Source organism: Gobio gobio, assembly GCF_949357685.1.
Source record: "Gobio gobio genome assembly, chromosome: 20".
NCBI lineage: Eukaryota > Metazoa > Chordata > Actinopteri > Cypriniformes > Gobionidae > Gobio > Gobio gobio.
Genome location: NC_137113.1, coordinates 14,176,252 through 14,201,092, shown reverse-complemented (window position 1 = coordinate 14,201,092; position 24,841 = coordinate 14,176,252). Strand labels below are relative to the sequence as shown.

At 38.2% G+C, this 24,841-nt stretch overlaps 1 protein-coding gene across 7 annotated transcripts in view; it reads right to left on the bottom strand.

Moving 5' to 3' along the window:
* Window positions 1-486: 486 nt before the first annotated feature.
* sec24c (SEC24 homolog C, COPII coat complex component) overlaps window positions 487-24,841 on the bottom strand; it is a 33,103-nt gene continuing 8,748 nt past the window's right edge. For 2 of the 7 annotated variants that reach the window (XM_079801229.1, XM_079801226.1), the window contains 23 exons: window positions 23,356-23,473; window positions 22,997-23,166; window positions 22,190-22,909; window positions 21,849-21,991; window positions 20,667-20,735; window positions 19,365-19,476; window positions 16,274-16,401; window positions 16,041-16,179; window positions 15,839-15,954; window positions 15,632-15,756; window positions 14,174-14,365; window positions 12,507-12,600; window positions 12,141-12,257; window positions 11,761-11,931; window positions 11,568-11,664; window positions 10,409-10,554; window positions 7,966-8,104; window positions 7,372-7,490; window positions 6,134-6,184; window positions 4,505-4,684; window positions 4,233-4,424; window positions 3,934-4,023; window positions 487-3,356 (listed from right to left, as the gene is read on the bottom strand). In XM_079801229.1, coding sequence (XP_079657355.1) covers window positions 3,216-3,356; window positions 3,934-4,023; window positions 4,233-4,424; window positions 4,505-4,684; window positions 6,134-6,184; window positions 7,372-7,490; window positions 7,966-8,104; window positions 10,409-10,554; window positions 11,568-11,664; window positions 11,761-11,931; window positions 12,141-12,257; window positions 12,507-12,600; window positions 14,174-14,365; window positions 15,632-15,756; window positions 15,839-15,954; window positions 16,041-16,179; window positions 16,274-16,401; window positions 19,365-19,476; window positions 20,667-20,735; window positions 21,849-21,991; window positions 22,190-22,909; window positions 22,997-23,166; window positions 23,356-23,473 — 3,569 coding nt within the window. In that variant the 3' untranslated portion in view covers window positions 487-3,215. The remainder of the gene's footprint in view (window positions 3,357-3,933; window positions 4,024-4,232; window positions 4,425-4,504; window positions 4,685-6,133; window positions 6,185-7,371; window positions 7,491-7,965; window positions 8,105-10,408; window positions 10,555-11,567; window positions 11,665-11,760; window positions 11,932-12,140; window positions 12,258-12,506; window positions 12,601-14,173; window positions 14,366-15,631; window positions 15,757-15,838; window positions 15,955-16,040; window positions 16,180-16,273; window positions 16,402-19,364; window positions 19,477-20,666; window positions 20,736-21,848; window positions 21,992-22,189; window positions 22,910-22,996; window positions 23,167-23,355; window positions 23,474-24,841) is intronic. The other 5 variants (XM_079801231.1, XM_079801227.1, XM_079801232.1 and 2 more) reach the window with 3 other exon arrangements.

The following is a 24,841-nucleotide window of genomic DNA, read 5'->3' as shown; positions in this document are numbered from 1 at the left end:
ACTGCGAGCCAGGCCTTCTCGTCCAACATCAGTGCCTGACCTCACAAATGCGCTTCTAGAAAAATGATCAATAGTTCCCATAAACACACTCCTAAACCTTGTGGAAAGCCTTCCCAGAAGAGTTGAAGCTGTTATAGCTGGAAAGGGTGGGCCAAATCCATATTAAACCCTACAGATTAAGAATGGGATGTCATGTAAAGGCAGACGTCAGAAAACTGTTGGCAATATAGTGTATAGATTTGCATATATATATATATAAATTAAGTTGTGTCAACTTTTAGCAGTAAGCATATACTGTATATGGCCTTGATATGGGCTGAACACCATAAAACTAACCAAGACTGGTATACACATCACATCAGTGTGTGTCAGGTTGAGTGTTTTAGACATGACAACAAACACTCCTCAAGCTTATATGCCTGAGCAGATATCTGTTTTAATCAAGTCCCTGTGGGCGAGTGAGTGAACGAGAGAGACACAGCAGCTGCTGGTGGACAGATTACCGTTTATTTTAAAGCAATAAAGGCTCACATCCAATAAATTAGGAAAATATGTTTAAGTATTATCAAATAAAAAAATGTATTAAACAAAAAATAAAATAATTTACACTACCATTCAAAAATGTGGGGTCTGCAAGATTGTTTTTGAAAGAAGACTCTTATGCCTCAGCAAGGCTGCATTTATTCTGAATTTTCAGCATCATTACTGCAGCCAGACACTATTGCTTAAGTGTCACAATCATTCTGATATGCTGCTCAAGATAAGCAGCGTTATTAGTAGCGATATTTTTGTGAAAAATGTGAATGATTTTTTGTCATGATTCTCTGACGAAAAGGTAAAAAAAAAAAAAACAGCATTTATTTAAAGAATCGTTTGGAACATTATAAATATCTTTAGTGACACTTTTGATCAATTTTAATGCATCCATGCTAAATAAAATCTTTATTAAAAAAAAAAATCTTACTGACCCCAATTTTTGCGTGTAGGTGGTGGTTGTCCGTTACCATGCTAAAACACTCTGAACTAGAACTCTTGCCTGACTCTCTGGGAGTTAATAACGCACCTTTAATGCAACCATCACATCTCTTCCTCTTAAAGTCTGGCTTATTCCATTACATAACAGAGCTTAGGTTTTTTTTTTTTTAAGTGAGTCTGATGTTCTGAGCATGGCATGTGCTTTGAGCCGAGATTAAGATCAGAGATCACGACACACAAGATCCAACTCATTCGGAACAAATGTATAAAAATTAGGCCAGGATGTTAAACTCTTGCTTGAAATTTCAATGTTCATTTCTGCATCATTTGGCCATATAATTGTAATCCGAACCCTGTTAAGAAACTGAATTGTATTTTTAAGGGCAGGAGTCAATCAATGAATTTATACAGTTATTTATTTGCAGTCAGGAGGCATAGATTCAACAAGAAAGACATTAAGTCTATGGCCAACACTTATGGGTTTGAGACGAACACAAAAACAAAATGAAGAAAAAGGCTGATCCCTCCGTTCTGAAGAGAACCTCACTAGGAAAACACCTCCAATAAAACACACACACACCCCTCTATATAAAAGAGCTCTGTAATATTGGATAGAGTTAAATATATATTACAGAAAGTCTTGAGATGAGGACTGACGAGAAAAGAATCATTCAGCTCACCCAAACATCATACGCAGTTCACTTAAAGATTCAACAAAGCACACTAGCTTGACATCATTTTTAAAATGTGATTTTTAATTCTGTACATGTAATAAATGTGATGACAAGGTATTCAGTGTTGATTGCTTTTAAGGTCACAATTCCGCATGTGCTTGACGTCGCTCGCTTGGAAAAACGGTTAGAAATGGTCAGTTTCTAATGCGTCCCACACTCCACTCTCAGCACAATCTTCCATTGCACAAAGATTAATATCCTAGAGCAGAGAGACTCCACCTGCTCAAAACCATAAACCTTCACACAGATTTAGAACATAATATTAAATCATAACTGATACATGATGATCAAGCACATGTAATATACAGGTTACTAACAGACCATACAGTAAAGGAAAAAAACAGAACTTAAAAGGGAAATCAATGAATGCCAGAATGCTTCTGTAATATATGCCCAATTACTGAACCATCCGAACGGCCTTGACAACTCCCATCCTCCCGAGAGGCTCATCTGAAATTCAACTCCCTGTCCGGGCATCCGTAGGGATCCATATTCCTCATCAGGACGCAGAAACGGCACTAACGTATCGGTTTTAGGGCGTATCTGCATCCTATGGAGGATGAGGGTGATGGCAAGGAGAAAAGAAGCGTGCAGATAACATTCGCTCAGGCTCTTGAGCAGCTTTCCCTCTTTCTTTCAATGATAAGTTAATGCATAGACTTTTATTTCAAATGTTTTCTCAGAGTAAAAGACATTGTGAACGATTAACAGCACACTTCACACTCCCATAGAGTCTATTAGGTTTTTCGCACACATTAAAAAGGTGAAAATTACAAAAATTAAACAAGATAAACAGAATAACGGATGAAAAAGGAGAGACACGATCAGTAAGGCCAAGGTCGAGAGAGATAAATAAAAGGGAAACGGGGCAGAAAAAGACAAATAATTGAGTAGAAATGAATCTAACTTGTTCTAAAACATCTTTCGATTCCTATTGGAATAAGATGAGGGATTTCATTTCACTATTCCGAGTAGGTCTAGATTAATTTCTAATGCGGTTATTTTTCTGTCCCTCTGTGCCTAGAGGCCATTAATCAGTGCTAGTGTTTCTCACAGTCAGAACACCCAGTACAATCCACATCGAAGTTCACAGTCAAACACACTCTAAAACCAGATGTTCGTTTCACAAAGCGGGTTAAGCTCTAATTGAGGCTACGCAACCTGATCCCAGATCAGCTGTAGAGCGCTAACAACAGCATATCTGCTTCCCTATCACACACGCACAGAGTCTCACGAGCCTGCCATCGAAAGAGGAGGAGGAGGAGGAGGAGAAGGTCGGGTCAAAACTCCCACCACTAAAACCAAAAGAACACCGTAATCTGACGAAGCAACATTTCCTTTACAAGGTGGCGTCTTCCTCAAGAGTCAGGGTGGATGAGATTATACTTGAGGAAGAGAAGATGATGGGCAACGGGATTTTGTTTATTATGTTAAATAAAAAACTTAAAGCGCTTCTGAGTACAGAGCCAAGGGAGGAGGAGGAGGAGGGGGGTGGACCCGATGCTCCTAGCTCAGGAGCTGACGAATCTCCTTGTGCATGTGACACAGGAAGTCCACGTAAGAGGCCCCACCATTGTTGCTCTTATCCTCCACCAGGAAGTGCTTGAAGATCAGCTCCAGCTTGTCTTCCTGTTTCACCACCATGAGCTGAAAGACAAGAATTTCAATTCATGCATTCTTAGGGAAAAAAAGAACGCAAGTAAACTTATGGAAGAAAAAAACATTAGTAGCAATTGCAAGCCTACTATAAAGTAGCGAAATTACAAATATAAATTATAATAAAGCAAAATAAAACCCATTAAAATGAATAAAAATGAATTAAATCCCTAGCATGGCTATGTGGTCCAGAAAGAGGTCACAGACAGTGTGAATGTAAGATTTCCTTTTTTTGGTCGAAATGCGGTTCTTTTAAGGAGGATTCAAGTGTAAAAACACCCTATAAATCACGAGTGACCCTTGCCCACCCGGTAGTGAAGAATAATCACAGATGAACATTAATCTGGACTGAAAACTACTCACTTTTCCCCCTTAGTCAAGGTCATGCATAATTCCTGGATTATCTTGCCTTCATATTTCTCATGCTCATCTCATTTTGCTAATAATTTTATAGTACTGAAGTAAAACAAAAAATGATCTAAGCTTTCAGAAAAGTAAACATCCTTTTCAGCTGTCAAAATCACAAAAATCTGCAAAAGCATAATATCAAGCCCTGTGACGTATTTACCTTCATGTATCGTGAGCGCTGTGCCCTGACGGACTCGATAATCTCCCTCAGTCTCTTTGAAAAAGGATTATCCAAAGCCGGCAGAGAGGTCTAAACCAGCAACACACACAATAAAAAAAATGCCAATGTTCACATAATATTTTTAAAAACATAACATTTTGCATGCACAAATTGTTTTCAAGTTTCATGTGCTTAGAAGCTATAAAACCACTTCTCTAGGAGGTATAAAGCAAATGATTTATGGACAATATGCATGTGTTTTATTTGATTTTAAATATAGCACTTATAAATGGTCGTACCATGCTGGGGTCTATCTGGCTGAAGGCTGTTGTGCCAAAGATGTTTTGAAGCAGCTCCTGCTGGGCATTGACCCCTACCCAAAGGAAAATGTTCATTCCGTTCTCTAACAGGTACACTCCTCCCCTAGACAGTCTCTCCTCAGAGTCTCTCACTGCCACAGGCAGAGACATGCTCTCAACATCCAGCTGTTGCTGTAGAGAAATCGGGAACGTAACCATCACAGCTCAATTACCAAATCAAATGGGTGAAATTATTGTTTTGTGTCTCTCACCAGAGGAAGCAGTCGAGGGTAGAAGAACACATGGCTCTCGGCCACATCCATAGCGCTGACCAGCTGTCTCAGGTAGGCACGGTCATCCAGGGAGACGTCTGCCCCGGGCTGCAGAACGTCACTCTTCAAGACACAGTTCAGATACACGGGCAGCAGCTTCATACATTCTGGTAAAATCAACTGTACAGACAAATAGACAAGAAAATATCAATACAATGTAGGATGACAGAATTACTGAGATAAAATAAACATGTTAAACTAGATTAATGATGAATGCAATTAAAAAATATTATATCATCATTTGCTACATCCAGCAATCAGATTGAAGGGTGATTCTCGCAAAACTGTATTTTCTGCAAGGTTTCTTCAAGGTAAATTTAAGTGCCTTTTCAAAAAAAGGACACTTGGAGACTCAAAAAGGACAGCAAATAACCAAATAATATAAGGAGTCCATATAATTCATACATTTATACACACCAAAGCACCATGAAAAAGAGTGTACAATCTGAGTGCCACAGCAAAGAGCTTGTTAACATTTTAGACAAGTCAAGTTGTGATACCGTTCAGGATCACACGGAGATGCCAAAAACAAAAAACCCTAAACCAATTGCCTTGACCTGACTCCATATACCCACTACTGTACATGGATCCATTCACAATTACTAAACACAGCAACATACACATGACAGATAAATACATGATCCTGAATGTGTGTGAAAAATAACGTGAAAGTAGTGAAATGTGTGCATAAATACAATGTGCGATCAGTGCATCGTTTGCGCATCGATGTAACGGACTCGCGCATGCTTACTGTACGTCACTGCAATCTTATTTACCTTGATTCCAATCCACATCCATTAAAACTTTACTAGCGAGATGCTGGCTTGCTTTATCCAGCCGATAAACATATTTTGCGTGTCATGGGATGTTCCGTTAAGGCTGTATTTCACAGAGCAAGATGCGTGAGGGCTCACTCTCTTCAGAAACAATGACAGAGCTTAAGTTTCAGAGCTGAACAGATACTGGAAGCCTGGTTTTCTTTACATTAGCGTTGTTTTGGACTGATTGTAGATTTGCTTACTGGATAATTGGACGGAAAACTTTCCCGGAGTTTAGCGCTTACTATGATCTAAACGCAAACTGAGAAGCGAAATCTGGTTAAAGGGTTAGAACAGAAATGTCCGACTCCCAGGATTACAGGTGCTTGTGCCTTTGTAGAAGCTCAATGTTATAACCCCGACTCCCAAGATCATGTAACACCCAACTACGACTCCGGCTGTTTAAAATATCTGCATTCACATAGGTTTCCATTAAAATACAACGATTTAGGACAAATATATGTACGGACTGACTTCTCTAAGAGATTGTGTATTGAGCAGTTTTCAGTAACAGATTTATTTATGTGGCTTGAATTTTTTTTTTTCATAGATAAATAATATAGATCGTACTTTCTCTTTACGTTTGCGCTGTTTTTTCAAATACCTTAATTTTAAAAATCATTGATGCCACTTTATTCGTTCTTGAGGTTTACTTTGGCCTGTACTGTGATAAGATTCAATGTTTTGGACTGCTGCCTTGAACTTGAGAACGCGAGTACAGAAAGACGCGACGGGTGTGCAATAAACCTGCCTGTGAGACGTCTGCGGCGCGGCGCTTCCCGTCTGCTGTGCCGCCAGAGCCCTAGGAGACAATTAAGAGACTACTTTTTCCAACCCGTTTTCACAAATGCCGCATGTCTAAGAGTTTTGGGCAAAAAGCGCCCTAGCGCCTTTATAGGTACGTGCAGGTAATTATAAGAGAAGTCACAGAGAATTGTGTTTTTATTTTATTTGAATGGTATTCGCAAACAGTGATCAAATCTTAATAATAAATATATTTAAATATAAGCTGTGACTTTGATAATCTGGTTTATTTCTGATATTTTTGTTTTGGCTAGAAGTTCTGAATGGCTGGTAAGTGGTAACTTCATTTACTGGTTGGTGAGTGAAAAAATGTAAAACCCTCAGTATGTAATATTTTAATCATATGTATATATACACACACTATAGTTCGAAAAGTCATGTTTTGTATGTTTTTGAAAGCATCACGACAGCTGCATTTATTTGATTAAAAAATATAGTAAAAACAGTAATACTCTGAAATATTACAATTTAAAATAACTTAAAAAATAAAAAAAATAAATGTATTTCTGTGATGGCAAAACTGAATATTCATTATCATTTATGTAGTCTTCAGTGTCACATAATCCTTCAGAAATCCTAATAATATGCTGATTTGCTGCTTAAGAAACATTTATTATTGTTATCAATTTAAAAAAAAAAAAATCTCTGCTGCTTAATATTTTTGTGTAAACTGTTTTAATCATGCAAACCATTTTTCTTTTCCAGGATTTGTAGTTAGATAGACACAAACTACCTTTAAGCATCAGTGTACACTACTATTTAAAAGTTTGGGATTTAAAAAAAAAGAAATCAATAGTTTTATTCAGCAAGGATGCATTAAATTGATCAAAAGTGAGTAAATATTGCTGTTTTACATCAGTATATTAGAATGATTTCTGAAGGATCATGTGACTCAGAAGACTGCAGTAAAACTGCTTTGCCATCACAGGAATAAATTACATTTATTCAAATTGAAAACAGTTATTTTAAATTGTAATAATATTTCACAATATTACTGTTTTACTGTATTTTTGATCCAATACATGCAGCCTCTGTAAAAGACTTCAAAACTATAAAAAGATCTTACCAAACCCAAACTTTTGAAAGGTTTTGTATATATATATATATATATATATAAAATCCCTTAGAAACAGTATTTGTCTTCATTATAGCACTGTGTTTCTGTGCGTGGGTTTCTATAGTTACCTGCCCTGCTGAAGATGGACTGGCACAATTCTTGCGGTAACAGGCCAAGATCTGTGCACACTGGTTCACCAGGCCATCGCGTACATTCTTGGTAGGACTGCTGAGTAGACTCCGATATGCTGCAAAGACATACAAAAATATATTCTTAAAACTCAAATTAGATGGTCCAAGAGCACAATTAAAAAAATAAAAACTGGACCTTTAAGACTCTCAAAAGAAAATGCCTATATAAAGATTAACTAAACATGAGAAATGTGTAATAATGCCCTGCCAAGATGCTGAATAAGTAGGGGTGTTGATGGTTATGACGATCAATCTTGACATTTCATTTATTAATGACTTGCCTTTGCGACCTAGTTTTATTAAATGATGTAGGTAAACTGGGGAGAAAGCTTTCCCTCGTAAAAAACAAAAAAACAAACCAAACTAAAACCAACACAAACCAAAAAAATTATCAAAATAAAACAAACTTTAGCTAAATAAAATTAAATCTAACATTGGTATAACAGAGGTGGCCCATAGCATACTACTGCAGGAAGCAGTGAGGTGGTGTTGATCCACCCAACGTGAGAGGATGTGTGTGGTTTCACTCACCATATTTGGCGAAGAAGTTGATGATGGTGTCAGTCTCACAGTTCCTGTACAGGTCTGCCAGCTGAGAGCAGCAGTTCACAGCCATGTTATGGATCCGAAGCCGTCGCTGACCATTGCAGCTGGTGTACAAAATAGCACACTGAAGGGAAAGCAAGAAAAAAAAAAAGGAGTACAAAAAGGTCAGTACAGCTGAGGTAACTAAATGTTGAGCTGACACTTCACATGTGTGCAAGACCACACACACACACCACACACACACCACACACACACCACACACACCACACACACCACACACACACCACACACACCACACACACCACACACACCACACACACCACACACACCACACACACCACACACACCACACACACCACACACACCACACACACCACACACACCACACACACCACACACACCACACACACCACACACACCACACACACCACACACACCACACACACACCACACACACCACACACACCACACACACCACACACACCACACACACCACACACACCCACACACACACACACACACACACACACACACACACACACACACACACACACACACACACACACACACACACACACACACACACACACACACACACACACACACACACACACACACACACACACACACACACACACACACACACACACACACACACACACACACACACACACACACACACACACACACACACGTTTTTGGCGGCCTGTTTTAATTTTAGTTTTAGTCTAGTCTTTGTGTCAAGCTGTCATTTTAGTTTTTATTAGTTTTAGTCATAGTGATACTATTTTTAGTCATAGTGATACTATTTTTAGTCTAGTCAAGTTTTAGTCGACTAAAAGTCTGAGCATTTTAGTCTTATTTTAGTCAGAATTATCTATGGCTATTTTCGTCTAGTTTTAGTCGACGATAACTGATGACATTTTAGTCAAGTTTTAGTCAATGAAAATTGTATTTTAGTCTCTTTTTAGTAATGCAATTCTATTGAACCCAGTCAATATAGTATAAGTACATATTATAGACAAAACCAAAATCTTCTTTTAGCCAAACCCATTTCAAACATTGTTATCTTATTATATTATTGTTATAGACTTATAGTCTTATAGACTCAAGAATACATCCATTCCAGACACGGAAGACACTCTGATTTGAAGTTACAACATATTTATTTTACCAACTAAACATGTTAGAAGTACACACACATACATTTAAATAAAATAAAATAAAAACATTGAGATGTCTCTTAAGGTTCGTGGTGTTTTTTCCTGTGATTTTTGTGGCCACATTTCTCCCCATCTTTTTCCACAACACCTGTTTTATTTTCCACTTCAATGTAATAAAAGTTTTTCCAAATGTCTTAAGAATAAATGCATATTTAATTTAATAATAGGAAAATAATATCCAAATTATTATTTAATTCTTGAAATGTTTAAAATTAGACCCACATTATAGTTTAAATGTTTTTCTGTCTTGTATTTTATCTCAAAATAAAGGATGTAATTTTATTCCACATGGAAATGAGCGGAAATAAGTGAATACAGCCTCTTATTCGCTTATGAGGTAATCATAATGCTGCGGTTATTTTAACATATCTAATTGCTGCTGTTATAACGGCCCATTTCAAATGTTTACGTGCTTTTCTTTCTTTTTTTGAGCGGTGATGAAATATCTTGCTCTTGTAAATACTTGCCAGCATTTCAGTAATTCAAGTCTAGATCTTTCAAATGCATCCAAATAACAGCGAAGCACAGCCGCACGGTGCTCTGCAGTGGCCAAAAAGGATATAAACCGTGAATTCTGAAGTTATATATTATTGAAAACTCAGAGATGTGGATTCAGAAGGCACCACACGACCTTGGTGTTTGTCAAACAGTAATTTAGGTAATTCGGCCGGAGATTTTTACACGGGTGGTGGGAGAAAAACACTGATATTCTGGATTAAGACGACAATAAAATCACTGACTAGCCCCTGTAAATGATAAAGACACCATACGACCGCTGGACAAATAATTACCGTCCGAATAGTGCTTACGAACCCCGACTGCCCGCCCAGCGGTCTCGTTCACTCACCGGAGCTAAATCTTCTAAAACGCCGCGCGAGTGGGGCTTGAAGAGAGTGATGTCACCTGCGTCTGAGCAGTGCGCCCTGATGCAGCCCCTGAATGAGACGCACAAAAATACTGCAAAATAATAATAAAAACGCGACTTTTCGTCTCGTCTCATTTTCGTCAACGAAAATGAAGAGACATTTTAGCATAGTTTTTATTTTGTGAACCACATTTAGTCTTGTTTTTATTCGTCATCGTCACATGACCAGCATTTACGTTGCGTCTCGTCTCGTTTTCATCACGTTATAAAGGTTCGTTGACGACGATATTTAGTCATACTTTTCGTTGACTAAAACAACACTACGCACACACACACACACCTGCATTAGAGCTCCAGTCTCCTCGCTGAGCTTGTCGTCATGTCTGAATTCCACGGTAACTGTCTTGTCACAGTCCAATCCTGCCAGCTCTACATCTGTCGTGTTGCTCATGTAGAATGAACCAAAGAAGTCGGTCGCCCGGATACCTGTTCAAATCACCGCACACAAGTTCAAATCAGCCTTTATGCCATAACTTCAAATCAAATGTAATAAATAAACAGGAAGTGGACAAAGGTCACATGGCTTTATGCCTTTGTGAGTCGTGTAATAAATATTTATAAAAAAAATGTAATATCAAAATCAGGACCACAGAACAGCGATACAAACCAAATCATAAAAAGGCACATTTATAAATGAGTTTTTATTGGGGGGCATTTATAAATAAACCCTCTAGTGGCCCTCTTAGCCTTTGTAGTTGAGCACCTCTGTCATAATGACAGGTGATTTACACTACAGTGCAAAAGTTTGAAATGCTGAAATGGTAATAAGAAATGTTTCTTGAGCACCAAATCACCATATTAGAATGATTTCTGAATGATCATGTGACATTGAAGCTGCTGAGAATTCAGCTACGGACATCACATGAATAAATTACATGTTAAAATGCAATACTATTGGGTCCCACTTTATATTAGGTGGCCTTAACTACTATGTACTTACATCAAAAAATTGTGTTCATATTGTATTGCACACACTTTTACTGATATTGAGGTGGGATACGGGTAAAGCTAGGGACAGGTGTAGTGATATGGGTAAATTTAAGGGTAGGGTTAGGTGTAAGGGAAGTGTCAACAGTGTCATTATAAATGTAACTACAGAAATTAATTACATGCAAGTAATTTAAAAAATGTAAGTACAATGTAAAAACATGCATGTACACAATAAGTGGATTGTATCAAATGATTAATTTAAATGTTAGTACAGTAGTTAAGGCTACCTAATATAAAGTGGATCCTACTATTTTAAATGACAATATTTTAAAACACTGTTTTACTATATTTCTGGTCAAATAAAAGCAGCGTTGGTTTTATTAAATAAATATAATATGCACGCAATAACATTCAAAATCTTGTGTATAGAGCCTAGTAACTCAAAATCTTACCGAAACCAAACTTTTGGACGGTTATTCAAATTCTGGTGTATAGAGCTGTTTATTCACCTGTGCTGGTGCGGACCCTCATCACTGCATCAAAGCCCATCTGCTTCTGCACATCTCTCCTCAGGTCATTGAGGAAACGCTCCTGGTCAGTCGAAGTCTGCAATAATCATAATGCACGTTGTTTTCGGTTAGGAGATTTCTTTGATCTGGTCATGTATGGCCATGATGACTGGGTGGTATAGTTCTCTCTTACCTGGAAGTAGGTGTATTTGTAGATGGATCCGCCTGTTGAAGTGGGGACCACCCCTAACGTTGCTACATCAACATACTGGTTGGGAAAGATGAAAAGGTCCACACAGCAACCCTGCGTCACACACTCCTTGGCTAAGGTGTTGTAAAAACTAACTTGTGGCTGGAATAGTGACTGCAAAAGAAATGGGAGGAACTTCAAGATATGTCGAATGGAGAGGGTCTTCCTAAAAAAACGTCCTTATAAATACCACATGAAAAAAATCCTGTTACAATGTTCCCATAGTTCTTAGCTGCCACTGTTCATTCATGATTGCGTCTTTCAGAGACAGACAGACAGAATGTAATGAGAAGTAGAGATTTGAGAGGAAAAGGTCATGGTACCTTCTCTTTATCAGTGCCCACTAGTTTCTTATCCTCCCTGTTCTTCAGTTTGCCTGGAGCCTCAGCAATGGGAAGAGACGAGTGGAAAACAAAGAGCTTTCCAGCACAGTCTGCTGCCTAGAAGACAAAACAGAAATGTCATTATCACTGAATGTTTCCACTCAGTGTGGACACAAAATACTCAAGCCAAAAACAAACAAACAAAAATCGTGAATAATATGAATAACACTACACTATTTAACATCTTGAAAAGGAGCTACAAGGCTGACATCATTTTGAAATCACAACGAGTTGCGGTAATCATTAACATTCATATGATGATGTACACCCACTGTGGACTTGTGCTGATGCAATAAGATCACATACCTTGAGCGCTTCCAGCCCAGCCTGAATAACAGGTCCAAACACAGTCTCTGTTTCCCGCGTGTCTGCAAACATCTCAGGGATCTGATCCAACAAACTGGGGATAATAAACAGTTTCAAAATAAATGCAAGGATGCATTAAATTGATCAAAAAGGACAGTAAACACATTCATAATTTCACAACATTCATATATATTTTTTTTATTTAAACGTTCTATTCTTCAATGAATCCTGAAAAAAATATCATGGTTTCAAGAAATGCTTCTTGAGCACCAAATCAGCATTTCAAAATCACAAGAGACTGAAAGCCAGAGTAATGGCTGATCAAATTCAGCTTTGCCATCACAGGAATAAATTACATTTAAAAATATATTAGAACAGAAAACAGTCATTTTATATTGCAGTAAGTGTTAATTTTGACAGCAAATTTTGATTTAGTTTTAGTCATAGTCTGACTAAAATGCCATTTAGTTTTAGTCATATTTTAGTCACCTGAATTGTTTTTAGTTTTAGTCGACTAAATCTACAGTAGATTTAGACGACTAAAATCTAATGAGTTTAGTTAAATTGTAATACATTAAGCATTACATAACCGACTGTCACTTGAACTGACATTTTGTTTTTGACATTAAAAATACACGAAAGAGAGCTCAATTCACAGTTTTGTGTTTGTTTTTTAAAAACATCTATAAAGTTTTCGTAACTTTCTATTTCTGTTTTAGTTAGTAGGCCATATCAGGTTAAGCTAAAGCTTCAACTAAGTTTTATTTTATTTTTCTAATTTCAGTTAACATTTATTTAATTTCAAGTAATGAAGATTTTTTTTAAATGGTTTTAGTTAACTATTATAACCCTGATACTTTATTGAATGTGTGTCAAATACTGGTCTTTCCTCCTGACTATGAATTAAATGGGAATGAAATTAAATACAGTTTATTGTGTAACCAAAAACGAATATATAATACGTGACTTTTAATTATAAACAAGGTCAAAATACACATTGACTCTTATTTTGAAATGCGCCTTACTATTGCAGTCGCAGGATGCTTCAAATTCAGATGAGGGAGATAAAATATGCATTGTTACAACCATAGACTCAAATGATGTCTATGGTTACAACCGTCTAAAACATATTACTATATAAACATAGTAAAGTGGGCCTAAACATTGTCATTATTCATCAGCTTTAGTTCATAAACAATTGCCAGGCATAAATGTGCGCTATTCATTGATTGTGAGCCGCTCTGGAGCGCTGTATTGGGGATGCGTGAGCCTGTAGCGTGTGCAACAGCGCCGTGTTTTCCAGCGGTTTGATCAGCACGTTCAAATCAAATGTGCGCATCTGTTACAGATGGTCAGTTCTGACTGGATCTCTTCCCTAATCGTCCCTCCCTTTTATTTGTTGACGAAAATGACAGTTGATTTTCGTCATAGTTTTTGTCATCCAACACTAGTTTTTATTTAGTTATCGTCTAGTTTTCATCAGTGAAAAAAGGTTGTTGACGAAAATTATTTGTCAACTAAATTAACACTGATTGCAGTAATACATTACATAATATTACTGTTTTTACTGCATTTTGATTAAATAAATTCAGCATTGGTGAGCATAAAACTTCTTTCAAAAAGATTTACAAATAAAATCGTGCAGTGTACAAAAACCCAAAGCCTACCTCTCAATAACCACCCTGGACTCTGAGACATTGACCAGAAATCCATCCAGCAGGGGCAGAAACATGTCAGCCACATCTGACACAACCATCATCTGTGGCTGGGCAAGGGAGGCCTTCACATTATAGAAATGAAGCACTTTATTGTAGGTGACAAAGCCAACTCGAATGTTTGATTCCACATCAGGATTCTGTCTGCAGAAACAATAAATAGGCAATGTCAAAATTATACTATTTATTGTACATGCAATAAAACTCAACAGATTTCTGTAGTTGTTTCTGATGGTTGAAACCAGGGCTTAAAAACGGAAAAAAATATCAATTGGTTCACTCTGAGCAGAATCGATATTATAGCGTTTTCGTTTTTGCGTTCCTCAATAAACATTACTGTTCCGAAAACGGTTTGATTTGAAAAAATACCGGTTAATAACGTTATTTTAATTTAGCCTATACTTTAAACAAATATGTATAAATAGACTTTTTTCACTCAATAATAGGCCTAATATAACGCATGGTAATTAAACTTGAACATTTATTTCATAACATTTTTAAAACCACAACAGAAATACATGCATTAATTACAAAGCATAAACAGCGGACCTGTTTTAATGGAGCGTTAGACAATCTAAATTGGCCCTCTTATGCCTAATTCTTTTCAGAAGCGTGATAACATTCTTTGTACATAACTTTTTCAACACGACTTGTTTTAAAAAATTGCATGAATAAAGAATAAATAAACTGGATAACCATTGCTCTTTTAATGCACCGTCAACTGGTAATTTCAAAGCAAACACTGCGCAACGTCTTGCATCACATAATAAAATTCAGTCAGCTAATAAAGCTTGATCATTTAATGCAATATAACATACCATTTAATACGAAGCATCAACCGTCTATATAGAAAACATTGACCTGTCCTGTATTGGCAATGTGAAAGACTATATGAAAAATGTTTGATAGATGCTAGTAACCCACTTGGATAGGCTTAAACGGAATCCATAAACTAGCCTAAATCAGTCTATTTGAGCTTAAAGTCCGTACTGCTTATTTAAACGTACGAAAAGAATGTCCTCCAATACCTGCGCTTTCATTGTAGACCTCAGCGGGGAAAGAAATGTACTTGAGGCATGAAAATGCGCGCTCATACTGACTTGCGTTACCGGAAGATTCATAGATGACTGGTGCGCGGGCATTTCACTCACGCTTGATACGTCAACGCCACACGCTGTACAACTCTATTCATCATTGGTCACAGCCAAATTAAAATATTAAAGAGAACGATAAAATAACGTTATTAACCGGTTAATGGTCATTTCAAATTAACGTTTCTGTTCAGAACGATTCAAATTGATTTTGATTTCGTTTTTGTTCCTCTTAATTTCGTTCGTTTCCAGTTTTCGTTTTCGTTTCTTGAACCGGTTCAGAGCCCTGGTTGAAACTGCTTGGTGTTTGAACTCTCACCTGGGCAAGTAATCCAACAGTGTCTTCAGCTCATGGCATACGATTCCCACCATGCCGTTCTTCACAGCATTGTAGGACACGTCAATTAGGAAGATGTAGGCTGGCGGTTGAGGAAACTTGTTGTTCTGTCAATAAATAATATTTAAATAAGCAATCTCACACATATCAGCACAGATTGCAGTGGCATGATTGGAATTTATACTGTACCTTACAGTAGTCCACAGTAGCCATAAACTCATAACTGCCCATCGAGAGCTCCGGTCGGTCGTAGCAGTCCACCCTCTTCCCTGTGTGATCCAGATGCTGGAAGTAATGGGGAGGCACTAGGAGAGTGAAAGGAGAACAAAAACATTAGATGTTGAATAGGATGAATTCAACGTGATAAACTTGTTACTGGAGCATGACTAACCCTCGGTGACACAGCTGCAGAAGCCACACTGGAAACGACGGCCACCTTCAATAAACTGCATGAACGGGCACATATAGGCCTTACAGCGATTACAGCGTATGGGACCACTTTCTCCATGATCCACGAGATATGGCGGCGACTGCCAGTAAAAAGGAATGACATGCCATTACCCACAGGCCCTTTTGCAATCATTTAAAGGCAAACCACAACATTTAGAGAGTGCAGTCTTTTACCTCATCTGGAGGCAGAGTGGCCAGGGGTTTAATGACAGCAGCCAGGGGCACCTGGGACTGTTTGGCCAGGTCGGAATTGCAGGGCACGTTGTAGGCTGTACAACGGATGTAGCGTGGACTTGCATTCCCTTTAAAGAGATGAATATAATGCATATTTTATTAAGACCAGGAACATCATGGAATAAAGCAGTGGTTCTCAACCTTTTTTCAGTGATGTACCCCCTGTGAAATATTTTTTCAGCCAAGTACCCCCTAACCAGCGCAAAGAATTTTTGGTTGGAAAAAAAAAGACTTAAAACAGCACTGTGCCATCAGTGTCTGATTTATTAAACTTTGGAACAGATAAACACATACAAAATTCAAACATTTGAATTTTTTTTACTATTTCGAACATTTTAAATGATAATATTCCATGACTAAATTTATTGAAAATATTTCTCATCACTAAAATGTAGTGATTCAAACTAATGTAGTGAAAACAGTGACCAGATTTCTGAAATGGAAACCAGGGACATTTCCTATTTGAGTGGTCAAAATATCACTCAAATCTCATTTGTTATTATATTTTAATTAAAAAACAGGGACAATACATTTTTGAATGTTTTTGTTGTTGCTGTGGAGTCCTATTATATTAGTATATTATCATTAAAATTAATAAGTATTATGATTTAGTTTGATTATTAGGAGTTTTTGGTCTGGATTTAATACAATAAAAAAAAAAATTATTATAAATAAACAATGAAAATAGTTAATGGTAAGCTAACCATTGTAAATAGGCAGGTCAAAACAATATTGTAACATGACTTAACAAAAACACATTACAAAAATAAAACAAATATGATAAATAAAACTATTCAACAAATATTGTAACATTTTATAATTGTATTTAAGTTTATACTATATAAATTACTTTTTTTACTTCAAAAGTTGTGTTACGTTTATGCTTGAAAATAATTATTACTGTCCTTAATTGGTCTTGTTATTTAGCATTTTAGGATAATTTTAAGCAGAAAGTAGATGTATTCTGCACATGTATTGGTTGCAAGTGTAATTGTTTGGGGTTAGGGTTAAGGTTTTTATATTTGAGTTATAGTTCAGATGTGTGGTATTCACTGCATTGTGACTGCGGAACTTTTGGGGACAAAACAATCCTGCACCTTGTTGAGGCTCTGTTATAAATAGGGTTGGGTATCGTTTGGGTTTTTTTCGATTCCGGTGCCAAACCGATACTTTTAAAACGGTTCCGGTGCCTAAACGGTGCCTGAACCGATACTTAAAAAAAAAAAAAAGGCCACAAAACGAGGTGGATGACATTAAATGGCTTTTTATTTATTTATTTTTTATTTAAATTGAACCATTTATTAAAAGTTTAATGTATACTTAAATGTATGAATATAAATAAATACAAAACACAATTTACTTATTTACAAATTATAATTTACTTATTTACAAACACAGTAAAACCTAAGCCACCTAACCCAACTACAACAAGCCTAATATAACCCTAAATAACAGTTACAGTAATAACAGCAGTCGTCTGTGTTCTTGCTCTGCTACAAACCAGCTTCGAGCTTCAGCTTTATTTTGAAATATGATCATATTCTCTGGCTAAATATTTTAGAACGCATCGCCTTATTGTTTCCATGGCGAAGCGTCATGTTTCTCACATGACACACAGCAGCCGCCATAGCGCTGACGGCTCAGCTGTATCGGGTTTATTTCGTTTTTTCTTTTTATTCAAAATATTCACAAACTTCTTAACTGTGTCACGAACTATCTGATGTTCAAATGTGTGAGTGAATGTGTGTGAGTTGATCTATAAAGCGCAATGGGCGGCGCCATGTTAGTTTATGCCTCAGAATCGGATCTGTCGGATTTACAACACAAGTTAATTCTCGTCTCACGAAATACATGAAAGTAAGTGACCAGTGAACTGGAAGAAGAATAGAGTAAACTATATAGTTACTATATAATGTGCATGTATGTATCTGATGTGAATAAAACATGTAACGTTAGTTAAATTATAACCGTCTGAAAGGATTGTCATTGCCGCTTTCATAGACATCAGTGGGTGTTTTGTTGCTAGTAGCCTACTTATGAGCATTTAAATGTCTGAAACCTGGAATAAACATGATGTGGTTGAAAACACTGAATAGTTGTCATGAGTTGTGATGTGACGAGCGCTGAGCGTCTGTCTCTGGCTCGGTGCAGCCAAAGCACGCGAAAGCACGTTTGAATTTTGGCACCGAAATGAGGAACCGAAATCTGCGTTCTGATTCGGTCCGGTACATACCGGTTATATAAGTACCGGTGCCATATTGGAACCGGATTTCGGTACCCAACCCTAGTTATAAAGCACATACAATATTACTTTTAATTAAAAACGAATAGTTAGTATGTTACTACCTTGAAAGCAACAACAAGGTTTCTTTTGATATTTTACAATAATGGCGCTCTGTGCTCTCGACTCGGTACGTTCTTCATAGTAGCGGCGCTCGCGCTACCAAGTAGAGTCAGCGTAGCTGCTGTATATTGGTTGGCCGCTTTTTTCCAATATATCTGCGGGTTGTTTGGAACGAGCTGTAAAATGGGGACATTTCCGGGGACAACTCCAGTCGGGGACAAAACATTAAAAACCGGGACTGTCACCGGGAAACAGGGACGTCTGGACACCCTATCGTTGATCCAAGTGATTGACAGGTGATGCCAGGCGGCATATGACAGGTTGGGTCAAACCATCCTGGTATGGGGGAGACTCTGGGTTTTTTGGATAATGAAATTGAATAGCCTACTGAATATAAAATTCATTTTATGAACTTCTTATATTTTCCTGAAATATTTATTAAATAATTATTTTTAAAAGAATTGTTGCATGGATGCTACTTTTTAAATATATGTAGGCTATATTTTAAAATCTCACGTACCCCCTGGAGTGCCTTCACGTACCCTCAGGGGTACGCGTACCCCCATTTGAGAACCACTGGAATAAAGCCTACTGTTTTACTACTGCAGCATAAAGAATTGAATAAGTATATTAAAGCTAGTTTTCCATTCCAAACATACACTAAATGTATCGAATCTCTATTCTTACCTTGATCTCTAACTTGGAATTTGGTGGTGACAAGAGGTGGGGCTTGACCTCTGACCCCTGTAGTAAACGGTTCACTTCCCTTGTTTGCTTTGTCATCCTCGATAACCTGAATCTATGGGAACAAACACCAACCTATGAAAGTGTGACACACCTTTATACATGAACAAACACCACACCCCAACCATTCACCTGATGCATCTCTTTATGCCCGTATAGAAATAATCCAAACGTTTAAAAGTTTAGCGCCACATCTGATCATCTAAACCAGATTAAAGGAATATTCAGGTTTGAATAAGTTAAGCTTCATCAACAGCACCTGATACATGCTGTCTCCATCAGTTTGACTCTAATATTACTGAACAGACCCAATATGAATGAACAGCATTTCTTAACTTCCAGGTCCATCGACCCAAAGTCCCCACTTGTGGGGATTAATTTTTTTTGTTATTTTATGATGGGAAAAAATGTGTAAGAAACAAACTTTGTTGGTCACACAGTGTTTATGTTCTATAAAATCTATAATCAGAGGAATTGCAGATTGCAGAGGAAAATCCAGATAATGCTTCCGGGTTGGCCAACAAAATTACATCAACCCTACAGCTCTATTACGGTCCTTTTGTCATCCCACAGATGCCATCAACAGAGCTTGAGTTGCATCTTATCCAGAATATTCCTTTACATGATGGGCTATAATGTTTACATTAGAGAGAGCCTATTAAACCATAAAGAAGAACATGCCAGTCATGCACACACTGTCACTTTATAGCATGCAGGGGTGTTGATAGGAACTGTTTTGGGTGGGTACCAATGACTGGTCTAAACATTATAAAATACGAGTCAATTTTCCAAAATTATTCAAAGAATTTGTGATTTGAAATGGATAGTCCACCCCAAAATGAAAATTCTGTCATTATTTAGTCCTCCTCATGTCGTTACAAACTTTTGAAGAAAGTTGGGAAACCAAGCCATTGACTTCCATAGTATGGATGAAAAACAAAATCTCTAACTATCTTTTATGTTCTACAGAAGAAAGAAAGTCATAGTTTTGAAACAACATGAGGGCGAGTAAATAATGACTACTCTCATTTTATGAACTATCGCTTTTCATGTTATAGAGGTGTGCCCATCTCAATAAGGAAGTTAGTCTGGTGCACAGAGCCATTATTTATATCAGCTCCATAATAAGAACAGAGAATAAAATATTCATCTAGATAGAGTCACTGGCATCCCTATGAGTAAGGAAAAGGGAAATCGGGATACAGTATGACAACACAGAACAGCAGAGAGACACGAGGCACTTACTGGACTGGGGATTGCGTCTGGGTCTATTCTATGTCTTGTTTTCTGCACAGGCGGCATGTCACAGGCTTGCTTTATATTTTAACAATTTAGTCAGCAAATTATAGGGGAGGAGAGGGATAGAGAGAGAATCCAAAACAAAAGAAAAAGAGAGAGAGCAGAGAAGATAAACAGAAGTGTAACCACAGTTACAGTTCCTCTGTTTTTTCCAGGCCTAGAATCACTGATGATTAATCACACTGTTTAGCAGGCAGTATAAGAGACATGTGTGCAGTTATTGCTAGGCAGCACGTGCACAATTGTTAAGCCTTGAAAAATCTATGAATCTGGATGTTGTTGTTACTTATTGCCGCCATAGTGCATGCACATCAGACACAGGAGACTCCAGAGCGAAGCCTTTTTTAACACAAGCATATCACACACCTATATACATAGATATTCTTCATTACACACTGAGGGTTTGTCTGTGTGTATGTGAGTGAGTGTGTATCCAAGTGCATTAGTACTGAAAATGATGGATAAATGTATTAAAAACCAGGGCTCTGAACCAGTTTGAACAACAAAACAATATCAAGTTTAATTGTTCTGAACAGAAACGCTTATTTGAAATCGCCTTTAACCGGTTAATGTTATTTTATCGTTCTGTTTAGTATTTTAATTTGACAGTAAACCAATAATGAATTCAAATAGGACCGCCTATGCAGTGAGTGAAATGCCCGCGCTCAGTGGTCAAATCATAATAGGCTATTCACAATGGTAATGCGCTGAGTTTTTATGAGGATATGGCACCAACCGTTAAAGCATTACATTTAAGTGAAAGTATGGCAGGCAATATGCAGCGTGTTGTGTTTTAAAAAACGATTTTAGTGTGCTACTTTCAATAAAAGTGTGGTTATTTGATTTTATTGTCTCGTATTTCTTAAATTCAGTCTCATTAAAATGATAGAATTTCATTTAAACATATAATATTAATACAATTATACAAAAAAAGCTAATTTGAAATAATAAATACACAGGGTTTTTATTATTAAAAGTTTTTTGGGTTTTGGTTTTCGGCCAAGTGTATCCAAAGTTTTCGGTTTAAGCCCTGTTAAAAGCACACTTGAGAAATTAACACAGTGGATGTGTGGTGGACAGTGATTTGTTTTGTGGTACTTGTGCGTGTCAGATCTGGACTGTTCATACCGGGCTTGGAATAGAATCAGGATCAAGCCTCTTTGGGGCAGATGGTGCTGGGGCAGGTGCAGCGGATGGCGCTCCATAATTTGGCTGCCCAGAATATGGTCCTGAATAGCCAGGCTGCGGACCTCTGACCTGCCCGAAAGCCCCTGGTAGGGAAAACAAAAAATCAAAGGCATGTGAATTAATTAGGGTGGTTAAAGCGTTAGTTCACCCAAAAATAAAATGTTTTACTTGTTCCAAACCTGTATAGCTTCCTTAAATACACTGACATGTAACTGTCACAGACAATTACCGAAAACTCTTTTTAATTGTTTTAGTTTTTAGTTAGCAACACTGATGCGCACCATTTTGCTGAGGAGGATATCCCTGCATTCCTGGCTGTGGTGGTGGCCCTGACAGGGAAGCATTGGTAGGACTAGGTGGCATGCCAAGTTGTGAAGGGGGTACATGATTAGCCTGTGCCATTGGAGGCCCTTGCGATGACATTGGAGGCCCTTGCGATGACATCGGAGGCCCATGCATTCCAGAAGGCCTTGGTGGAGCACCAACTTGTGGTGGAAACCCAGTAACGTTTGGAGGTGGACCTGAGTGGTAAGGTGAGGGTTGGGAAACTGGTGGTTGGGGTTGCATGACACCTGGTAGCTGAGATGGAGTTGAGGTGGGTGGTGGGCCTCCAGGGAAAGTGGAGGGCTGGGAGGTTGGAAGTGGAGGTCTTGGGAAAGAGGGCTGTGGAGGAAGTGGGCCTCCATACGACTGGGTGGGACCTGGATGCGGGGCTGTGGAAAAATTAGGCTGAGAGACAGGCGGAACTTGAGGGAAGGACTGTTGAGAAACAGGTGGTGGGGCTTGGGGCTGACTGGGGCCAGTGGAGGAGAAAGGCGGGGCAGAATTTGGGAAAGACTGCTGGGAAGGAGGTGGAGCTCCGTAGTAGGAATGATGGGGGGCCTGAGCCATAGCTTCAGCAGGGGGAGGCTGTGTGGGAGCAGTGGAGGTGAGTGAGAAAGTGGGAGGACCTGCAGGTGTGTAGGCAGCGGAGATAGGGGCCTGGGATACGGAAGTAGGGGCTAGAAAAAAGAAAGAACAAATTGTTGATCACAGCGATGCTCTAGATCCTTTTATGATGTTAAAGTTTGCAAAGAAAAGTTATTTACCATAGCCTGGGCCTGCAGGGGATGGTGCTGTGGAGCCAACCTGCATGCTGGACATCTGATTGGTCATCTGCTGAATGCTGACAGGTGGAGCTCCAAACTGCTGTCCATACGGGGGCTGAGGACCAGAGAGATTCACCGCAGCTGGAGTGTAAGTTTGCGACACTGGAGGCCTGAACAAGTAATTAAAGTAAGACCAAAAGTAAGACAAGACAATGCAGAGAATAATAAATAACTTTGCATTCATAAAGCATTGAAGGGAAATTATTTATAATCCATTTTGTAATGTCAGCCACAAAACTGAAGATAAGCCAAATATAAATCGATAAGAGGGAAAGGACATGGTTATGTGCTGATACGACCTCTGTGGTGGAGCACCCATCGGAGGTGGTCCATTTTGAGTTTCTCCTTGCCCAAACTGAGAATAGTTCTGGGCACCTGAGACAGGTGGTGCCCCTGATGTGGGGGGTCCTCTCATACCTTTAGGAGGACAGACAATAAATAATTAAACGGTTCATTGTTCTAGTAACACACTTTTGATTTCAAACTTCTATGATTATCTGTGAGCAACAAGAGGCATTTAATGTAAGCAAATAATGCAGCCTAGAATATAGAGACTTGTTTGTCTTTACATTTTAGTCACTCATTCTCTCTCTCGCTTTCTCTATCTCTCTCACTCTCTCTCTCTCTCTCTCTCTCTCTCTCTACATTTTTGTAAATAGAAATGTGGGAGCTAAACTGAATGGGAGAGGATAGGAAAAAAAATTGTTATAGGCCAGAGTTTTTTCGGACTATCATTCTTAAGGTGCGTTCACACTTGTCATGTTTGGTTTGATAAAACGAACCCTGGTGCAATTGCTCGGTTAGTGCGGTTCATTTGAACATATGTGAACGCTGCCATACGAACCCTGGTGCGCACCAAACAAGCGGACCGAGACCGCTAAAAAGATGGGTCTCGGTCCGCTTCCAAACGAACTCTGGTGCGGTTCGATTGATATATGAATGCAACACGGACCAAAGACATGTAAACGAACCGAAAACAGGAGGTGCTGTCACAAGATGCTGCTTCAAGTCAGCTGATTTGACGACAAGGAAAGATCGGTGTATCCAAAATGAGTAGGGCAAATGTGGAGCAACGAGGAGGTAAAGTGCCTCATCAATATATGCAGATCTTCGTTTCTGCATACAACAGAGGAAATCCTCGTGCTGTTTTGAATGTTTTTGAACATTTTATGAGCTCTTCGTGAGTTCTCAGCTGGTAAAAATGAAACCATATGTACACGCATAAAATGATTGCATTTAATCCAGCACACAGCATTGTTTTGAATGTTCGTAAGGAAGCTCCGTCGCGAAATATACGTCATAAAAGCCGACCAATCAGGTTGTGACCGTATCCCTATGCCTTTGGTTCGGTAACTTTAGGTTCGCTGTTAAAAATGCCAGTGTGAACGCTAAGCGGACCAGGACTGTACGTTTTGTTTTTTGGTCCGGACCAAACTACAAGTGTGAACGCACCCTTAAAGTTCAACCTAAACTATGTATTATGTTGCAGTTGATTACAACGTCATCAGCCAACAGTGAGTCAAATAATTCTGTATAAATCAAAGCTTGTTTTTACTTGCATTTGGTACCAGAATCAATTTTAGACTCTGTATACAAGCATTACAAAGGTTTTAAATGTTACAAAAAAAAGTTATGTAAATATCATCGGGCAGGCAGAATGACTGGCAAAAGTTGACTACATCCTGCTGTTTCCATTGCCACAGGAGCAGCAGCGCAATAACAATAGTCAATAACAAATCCCAGGGAATAGAGAAAAGGACAGGTTGCTAAGCAGAATTAAACCAG